The sequence below is a fragment of the Triticum urartu genome, chromosome 6, assembly GCF_003073215.2.
Source record: "Triticum urartu cultivar G1812 chromosome 6, Tu2.1, whole genome shotgun sequence".
NCBI classification, from domain to species: domain Eukaryota; kingdom Viridiplantae; phylum Streptophyta; class Magnoliopsida; order Poales; family Poaceae; genus Triticum; species Triticum urartu.
This window is the reverse complement of record NC_053027.1, coordinates 37,451,548-37,460,566: the sequence shown is the minus strand read 5'-3', so window position 1 is coordinate 37,460,566 and position 9,019 is coordinate 37,451,548. Positions and strand designations below refer to the sequence as shown.

The 9,019-nt window shown below is 47.7% G+C and overlaps 1 protein-coding gene across 1 annotated transcript; it reads left to right on the top strand.

Moving 5' to 3' along the window:
• Positions 1-273: 273 nt before the first annotated feature.
• Positions 274-3,849, top strand: LOC125516502. Its single transcript, XM_048681927.1, has 8 exons — positions 274-978; positions 1,250-1,256; positions 1,299-1,319; positions 2,121-2,176; positions 2,392-2,458; positions 2,999-3,040; positions 3,130-3,508; positions 3,598-3,849. Exons 1-7 carry the CDS (start codon positions 274-276, stop codon positions 3,135-3,137), a joined length of 906 nt encoding a protein of 301 aa, XP_048537884.1. The 3' UTR covers positions 3,138-3,508; positions 3,598-3,849.
• Positions 3,850-9,019: the final 5,170 nt, after the last annotated feature.

Here is a 9,019-nt window from a genome sequence, read left to right as displayed (position 1 = left end):
TTTATTGCTATTTTCGTTGTGGTGATTACAAGGCCGGGGAACACGCATTGAACATATAAACAGCTCTAGGCAACCCGCCATTCTGAGGCATCCGCGCGCGCGACGCTGGTTGGGTCGTTCGATTCGTTCACTGTAGCTCTCCGTTTTGGCTGCTGGTTCTTTTGTACATTCGCGTCCTCTTCGAAAGCGGCTGCCGGGTGGACCTCTTTAGCTATGGGTCCAGTGAATCAGCTGCTTTTTAGCGTGGCTAAGGCGTGAGCGTACGGGCCAGAGATGGGGCGAGGCCTAAAAATATCTGCCTCCACTTCCTCTGTCTCTCTCTCCTCCCATTCCTCTGCGCCGCCCCATCTCCTCCGATTCCCCTCCTCTTCTTCGTGCGCGGCGGCCGGCGCGCAGCTCCTGGCGCTGCCGTCCGTCCACCCTGGCTCTCTCAGATCGGGGCGGGGCAGAGCAGCTCTGCCTTCTTCCCGTCCTCCATCCACATACGTGCAGCGACGACCTAGGAGAAGCTCAAGCCACAGTGATGGTCCACGGCACCGTCGCCGTCGTCCTCGGCAGGAGGAGCACGGACCGCATAGACGGCCGGCTCCGTCCTGCTCCCATGCCGCCGTCCGTCCATCCTTTCTCTGTCTTTTGTTTTCCTTCTCTTTTAGATCGGGGCGACTGCTAACTCTCTCTCTCATTCTCATTCTCATTTTCGTTGGTGCTGATGGCCACGACCACCTCACGGTGAGTGAGGAAGATGCTTTACTGCGGGGAGGGAAGCAGCCGCAGATTGAGGAGGACGGCACAGGTCGCGAGCATGGTCATGGCCTTCAGATTGAGGAGGACGGCACAGGTCAAGCTCAAGCCTGGGAACGCGTCCTGTGGCCATGCAGCGGCTCTTCTTCACCGTCTGTCACTTTGACAACGACTGCTACGTCCAGCACGACTCCAACCTCTTCCTCGGTCTCCGCCTATGCTCCACCGGCACAATCAGTATGAATGTTGTGGCCATGCCAAAAATAGCCACTTGATTATATTGCTATTTTAACTAATTCCTCTCCTGCCTTTTAGTCATGTTCTAAGTATGAAGTTCTGAACTACTCTGTGTCTGTTGAGCTTAAAATTACCCACAACCCACAATTTAAGTCATCTAATTTCTGTGTACTATATATTATGTCCACAATAAGTATATTTTGTTGAGCTCTTTGTACTACTGATTTGTTATCTCCATGGTCTTTTCTGAACCTTGTTTGTTATTTCGTAGAGTCAAGGTATGAGTGGATAGAGGCAGGGAGGATGGGGAAGGAAACAAGCAGGAGGAAGAGAGATTCTCGGTAGCACGCCCGCGGACCACCTTCTGAACTTACGAGACTCGGTTATTTTTAGCACATAGTTTTGACAAAATTGTTCTGACTGTGCATCTTGAGAGAGTCCATGCCAATGCAAATCTTACAGTTCTCAGAACTCGTTCTGAAATATGCAGCAAGGCTCAGTTACAGTGTGTGGTCTTGGAATGAGAGTTACAATATTGCCTTTGTAGTTGCATGGGTATCAGTTTTGTTAGTACCGATCCTTCCAAACTAAAGATTAGAGAGATAAAAATGTTGCACCTGAAGGGCCAGGAGTGAACTACTCAACTCAGTTCTATAACAATCATACTGAAAATCTTCTTGCATTATGAGGTATTATAGAGCTTTTACATTTGCATCAAGTAGGTAAATCAAATACTGGATACGAGCATTTTTTTACCTGAGGACTATTGGCACTGGGATGATGGTCTTGAAAGCAAATGATTTTTTTACTCAGGTTGGACAGTGGCAACCCTTATGCCGATTAGTGTTATAGCAGGCTTATACTAATTTCACATGGTTTTAACTTTTAGGATCCCATGATTATGGGAGTTAAGAAATTATCCCTTTGTAGATTTCAGTGATCAAATCATTTGGTTAGTATGTGTCTTGGTAATTTTCTTGTTAGTTTGACAAGGAATATGCCTGTGGTATCATACATGATTATGGGAAAGAAGGAAAACAAATGGAAGTCTTCCTCCCTCAGTTTTTATCCTTGATTCTTCTGGTCTTCATAGTCTTATTTTGATTTCTCAATTTATGGTTTTTCTATACACATGTGTGCAGATTTGAGAAAGAAGAGAAGAGAAATAATCTTCAGGAAGAGTTTGGTGAAGAATAAGGTGAGCTCTCTCTCTCTCTCTCTCTCTCTCTCTCTTGAACACAGTCACATTTGTTCCTGCATTTTGATGTTTGATTGTACTTCTTTTTACTGTCATTTTACTATTATTTCTCTCATGCTAAATCTCTTTCACTGTCTATTCTTGCTATTATTTCTCTCATGCTCAATCTTAGAGAGATGTGGAGAATCACACTGTTTGTTTGGCTTATTCCATAGGTCATATCAGCTCCATATCATGTTGCAGAGGAAAAACTTCTCACCATATTCAGGCATCTGTGGGAAGGTATGCCTTCAGCTAATCAGATCTTAGTCACTCTGCATGCTAGAGTATGGGGGCATTTTATATGCTATTGAGCTAAGCTATAAAACTTTACATGCTCAATTTTCTTGATCTGTATTTGGCTATTTTCCATTTGAGCCGAATTGTCTCATTGCGGACGCATCAACATACGAACTCACCCTTCAGTTTACTTATGACATTTCGTCTTATGGTGCCACAAGTTGAGATATATGAAGAGAATTTTTGCATGTCCAATGCAGGCTGGTTTTTTTTTTCACTTTCCAATCGATGAAGTGCATTCAATTGATAAAGTAGATTTAGTTGTTGTGGCGGCACAAGCTCGGCGGCGGCCGCTATGACCCCAATCTTTGGATTATTATAAGCCTAGGCTGATCGTGCACGAGGTGAAGATGCTCACGCCTAAAGCCAAACCTGACGCCCTCGACGCCACCATCCTGGAGCTCATCTAGCTTCAGATGGGGCTGCCGTTGTAGTTTCTGTACTGGTGGTTGTGGTGGTAATTATTACATTGTGCCTTTGCAGGAGAAGAACTGAAAATGGTGACTTATATTGACTGGAAACCAAGTACTTGTCTAATTATTGTTCAGGAAAAATATAGTGTATCATGTTCTTGGTTGCTAATACTGTAGTACCTATGCAAATCCTTCTGTCAGACCGCTGAATGGAAATAACTCAAAAGAAGAGAACGGAGATGCTGTCTCTTTGCAATTCGATAACCGTCAGTTCAGTTACTAAGAACTCAAGACCATCACAAATAGATTCGAGAATTCCATTGGCAAAGGTCAGTTTGGAGTTGTCTATCTTGGCTACTTGGAACATGGAAACCCAGTTACTATTACTGTTGTTTGGTATTTGGACATATCTTTCTGAGAGGGAGATGGGAACAGACAAATTCGGGGAGATGGGAACCGACAAATTCAGTGAAGGTTGGCTGCGCGTAAACTATTGTGATCAAGTTGGGAACAAATGTTTCCTCTAACTCCTCGTGTTGGAGACTGGGGTTAGGAGTGGAAGTGATCCGTTAACAAACAAGTAATATCTCTGAATTATTATACTACAATGCATGCATAGTAATACCATGACCTTACAAATTTACATTTGTTCCCTTCTCCTTTTCTTAGGAACTTGGCAGAAGCTATACATATGCAAATAGAGGTTCAGACACAGCTCCATGAACAGCTATAGGTGCCTTCTTTGTTCCTGTTTTCGAGCTCTAATTGGATGATGCTGTTGTCGGCGTATATTTTTTATGGTAGGAGCATTTTTTTCTAGCTTCACAATAATTACTGTGCTTTGTGTAGGTATGAACCCAAATCCATATTTAAATGGGTGCTAAATATTTTTGCGGCATGGTGGACTTTCTAATCTGGTCATATGCACTACCGGAATCGCCCCCTATGCCGACGGCCAGGGCCATCGGCATAGACCTGAGTCCCGTCGGGGTAGACCTATGCCGACGGCCCCCGTCGGCATAGGGCCGTCGGCAACATATGCGTCGGCACAGCCAGGGAGGCCGTCGGCTTAGAAAAGCCGTCGGCATATATGATACGCCGATGGGGGCGTACATCTATGCCGACGGCCCCGGCCGTCGGCAACTATCACGCCTAACGGCGGCAGCCGTCAAGTCTGCCCAATGACTGATCGCCACGTGGCACCCCTATGCCGACGGCCTAGCCGTCGGCTTAGTCAAAACCTATGTCGATGGCTAGACCGTCGGCATAGGGGTGCCATGGGGCGACCAGCCGCTGCTCGTGGACCAGGGCTATGCCGACGGCCAGGCCGTCGGCATAGTCCTTCATAAAGAGCTCCCAGTAGCTGACACGTGGCTCCTATGCCGACGGCCTAGCCGTCGGCACAGTTTTTAAACTAAGCCGACGGCTAGGCCATCGGCATAGGTGCCACGTGTCAGCTACTGGGAGCTCACGCTAGCCCTATGCCGACGGCCTAGCCGTCGGCATAGTTTGCTTTTGCTTTTTTTTCTGTTTGTTTTCAGATCAATTCAATTCAAATAGCAGCACATATCAGCAGATATATATGATGAGATAGACATATAAAACACAATGGGATATCATCCGGCACCATCACAACAATATATGCATAAGCATCATCACACACAAGTCTCTAAATGAACATCATCACAACCAACATAAGCATATAGAGAAGCACACAAGTCATTTAAATGATCATCACCACACACAAGTCATCTCAAGCATCATCACCACACAAGGATCATCGAGCACCGCGGAGGTCATCACCGCCAAGACGGCCAAAGCCCAGGTCGTCACTGCTAGCGGCAGCGCTACCGCCAAGACCGCCTCCGCCTCCATCTCCGCCTCCGCCTTCGTGGATCGGAGTGGTCGGGCTCCGTGTCTCCGGAGTGCTGCGAAGACCACCGCCAACGGTAGATCCACATGTTCCCTGGATGTTGAAAAGACATATGCACGGGATATATGACTGTGTTGAAAGGCATGACATGCTTTGGGTGAATAGATTGGGGATGAACTAACCGGCGAGGGGCCAGCGTTCTGTGCCACAAACTCCTCAAAGCTCATCAGCACTGGTTGTGCTGGAGGGCATTGTGCTGGAGGGAACTGAGGACACCTGCCGGCCGCCATATCCTGAAAAGCCTGCTGCATCTGGCTATCCCTCTGCACTTGGTGTTCATAAAGCCTCTGATGCCACGCCATGGTCTCCTGGCATGTGTACTCCATGTAGGCCTACGGTATGACATGATGGAACTCATAAAACTACTAAATGCGGAAAATGAAGTGAGCAATGAAGATAAGAGGGAAAATACTTACAGATTGTTGCTCCTGAAAGAGGGACTGTGTACTGGTCACTGGCTGGCTCGTGCGCTGGCTCAGGCTCGGGTCGATCCGACGAAGCTGTGTGTAGGAGATACTAGGAGTGATCACAACATCGAGAACCGCCTCCCGACCGTGCTCCTTGGGCCCCATGCTCACCACCGCCCTGTCGTCCAGAGGCGCCGCAATGGGGTCAGGTGTGTCGGGATGCAACTTCAGATACGCTTCGGAGTAGGCCTGCTTCCTCCCCGCGGTCTTCTTGCCGTAGTACTGGGGCTCGCCAGGCTTGGAGTCCTTCCGCGTATGGGCGATCTCCCACGCCTGCATGTCTGAGAGCGGCCGCTTCAGTTTCTCCTCCTGCACCACCAAACAGAGGTTAGTCATACATAAGAAAGTGATGGTAAATAGAAGAAGAAGAATGTTTAATGGGGTTAGTCATACATTAACTGCCTTGTGGAGATAGTGGTTTCGGTTTCCCTGAGCATGTACTCCCTCCGTCCCTCAGTTAGCCTTATTTTTGGTTCTCATAGCCGCCCAGGCTCTAGCCTCATCACACCAAAGATCCACCAATGCCGCCCAGGACTCGTCTTTTCCATAACACCAATTTGGACACACCTACATAATAAAAGCATAATGGTATGTAGGTGTGTCCAAATTGGTGTTATGGAAGCATAAAGCATAAAGCATAATGTACCACAAGGTAATGAAAGCATAATATATGAAAGCATAATGAAAAATCTTTTATACTTACCGCCAAGAACTCGGGCCTCTCCAAGGTAATGCCCATCCTCCGCGCTTCTTCATTGGTCATCTTCACACCAAGATAGTCGTGGTAGTATGTGGAGATGGCCACATAGCGCACCTCGTACTGCATCTAACGGGCCTTCTTCTTGCATTGGCGCAGCACGATCTGGTCCGCTCTAGCCCTGTGCTCCGGAAGAACTCGATAGAATGTCTACAATCATGCATGAAACAAGAATGGAAGAAGCCATGAGTTAAATCATTCATGAAACTAGAATGGACTTGTGCTTGTGAAGAGAACTCACCCAGAAAGTAGTGATCACGGCCTTGGCATGGGTCTCATGGTCCGCGTGGCGGGCCGCTTCCCAGTGGTCCCAGCTCGTGGCCAAAACCCGACGGTCCGGCTGCCTGACTGGATCAGGACAGTACAACCCCGGCCAATATAACTTCAGCAAGACGGTGATGAGGCCGTTGGGAATACGGACCCCTTTAGAATATATCCAGTTGCTGCAAAAGAATGAACTATTAGCATGTGACAAGCAAAATAAATAACAACCGGAATAAGCATGTGACAAGCAAAATAATGAACCACTTACTCTTTTCCCGTGGGCTCAATGAGCCACTTCTGCTCCTCAGTAGTAGGAACCTGATTTGGTAGCTTTGCGTTGCCACGCAGCCATCCCTTCTTGTCAACCCCCTTCCCGTCACCACCATCATCCCCGCCACCACCCTCCTCCTCGCCTGCCTCCCCAACCTCCTCCCCAACCTCCTCCTCCTCCTCCTCCTCCTCCTCGCCTGCCTCCTCCTCCTCCACCACCACCACCTCCTCCTCCTCCTCCTCCTCCCTAGAGTGTACCTCACTAGAGGAGGGTACCTCACTAGAGGAGGGCCTTGAAGACAACACCCCTAAGTCGGTGAGGGTGCGCTCTTTCTGGCCGCGACCCCCTGTAGTGGCTCTCCCCCCAACACCTCGTCCTCTAGAGGCTCTCCCCCCGCCCCCTCCTCCTCTAGGGGCACCTCTCCCTCGACCTCCCTGTGAGGAGTCATCGTCAAGTAGCCGAGGGGGAGGATTACGTGCTCGACCACTCCGACTAGGCAGGCCGACGACCTTGCGTAGGAAACCCACGCCGTCGGCCTTCCCCTTGCCCATGTTCCACGAACCTGCATTGAAAAGAGAAAAGGCAATTAGTAAATTAATAAAATGAAGGAAAAGGCATGATAATAAACACATTAATAAAAATGCATAAAAAGGCATATTCCTAAACTATAGAAAAAAATACTTGAAACGTACATCTGCTAGAACCCATATGAATCATCACTATTGTAACCTCTTTCTCGGTCCGTCTCATCATCACTATCAATCATATCATCTTCGTTGTCCGACGGAGGTGGAGGCTCTTCCTCGTCGTCAGCGTCTTCGTTTAACTTTTCTAGCATAAGTATGTCATTTTCATTGACAATGGTCTCACCATCATTCCGTGCATCATCGACGTTTGGGTCCACATCATCATCACCCAATGGTCTAGCGTCATCGTTTCTAACCGCATCATCATCATCATCATCATCATCATCAGGTTGCTCTTGATAGAACACTCCCTCGTATGTCATGGGGTTAATGTTGTAGTAATCGTCTTCATTCGGGTCTGGTAGCTTACCATGTGGCGACACCTTGAACACAACTTCCCAACCCTTTAGATACACTTTCTGGCATGGGTAAGGCAGATAATATACTTGTGTAGCTTGGGTAGCCGCAATGAAGAGATCGGCTCCGGCATAGACGGTTGATGGTTTAACTTCGACCAAACCAATGGAAGGCGTATGTTTTACCCCCTCCCGCGGATCGAACCATCGGCATTTGAACACAGGCAGACATAGGGTCTCACGCCCCTGGCGGAATTTAACCTCGTATATATTTTGTACCCTTCCGTAGTAGTCTACTGAATTTTGACCGGGGGTGTACACTCCAGTATTTATAGTTTTGGGATCAGGGTGGCTGTTTTGGTGCTCCTCTGTATGGAAGCGATACCCATTCACATCATACTTTTTACATGTCATGACGGCAGGGTCAAAAACCATGGAAACCCATCTCAATTCATCATCCATAGATATGTTCGGATCTTTTCCCTACAAGTATAATGGAAATTGTTGCGTGCATTAGTTCGGTTAACTAATAAATGTTGAAGTAGGTATTTAATAGGGGAGTGTGGAAAATTACTTTCTCCATGAACCAAGCAACAAAATTTTTACGTCCAGGGTTTCCATGACGGAGAAGAGTAAGTGCCTCCGCCTCAGTAGGAGGATTCACTCCCGTCCATTCCTCTTGAACGAAATCACTAAAAAAAGATAAGCGGTGTTAGACCGGGACTAAGTGAACATGAAAAATGATGATGTGGAAGACATAAAGGAATGGTGTAGTGGTATTACCTCATCCACACTTCCTCAACTTCCTTGATGTTGTGCAAGATATAGAACATGAGGTCCTCCCACTCTTGTCGTGGCATGTTATAAGATTTCGAGGCCCCAGCCCTCCCACCTTGCGCGTTGAATAGATCGAGCCTGGGTTGATACTTGGGCTCTTCTATATTGTATCGAGGCACCTTGTTATGCAGATGGGGAACGTGGTCTGGATAGTATGATGTCCTGAGGTCTGACACCTCCTCTAGGATAACTGCCTCAGCTATGGAAGCTTCAATCTTAGCTTTGTTTCCACATTTCCGTCGGAGATGCTTGTTCTGCCTCTCAGGGCCGTACTGCCAGCGATTTTGCACAGGGCCCCCCAACAATACCTTGTTCGCGAGGTGCAGAATGAGATGTGTCATCGGAGTAAAGAAGCCTGGCGGAAAGATCTTCTCTAGCTTGACTATCAACTTCGGTGCCTTCTTATGCAATTTTTCAATCACCTCTTTACTTACTTCTTTAGCACAGAGCATGCGGAAGAAATGGCTTAGCTCGGCAAGCACTCGCCAGACATGCTCGGGGACATAGCCTCGAACCATCA

Excerpts from the sequence above, each read along its gene's own strand:
- LOC125516502 (XM_048681927.1), top strand. The coding sequence starts at position 274 with ATGGGGCGAGGCCTAAAAATATCTGCCTCCACTTCCTCTGTCTCTCTC. Across the intron at positions 1,320-2,120 it reads AGGAGGAAGAGAGATTCTCG|ATTTGAGAAAGAAGAGAAGA; the intron begins GTAGCACGCCCG and ends ACATGTGTGCAG. Across the intron at positions 2,459-2,998 it reads ATTCAGGCATCTGTGGGAAG|GAGAAGAACTGAAAATGGTG; the intron begins GTATGCCTTCAG and ends GTGCCTTTGCAG.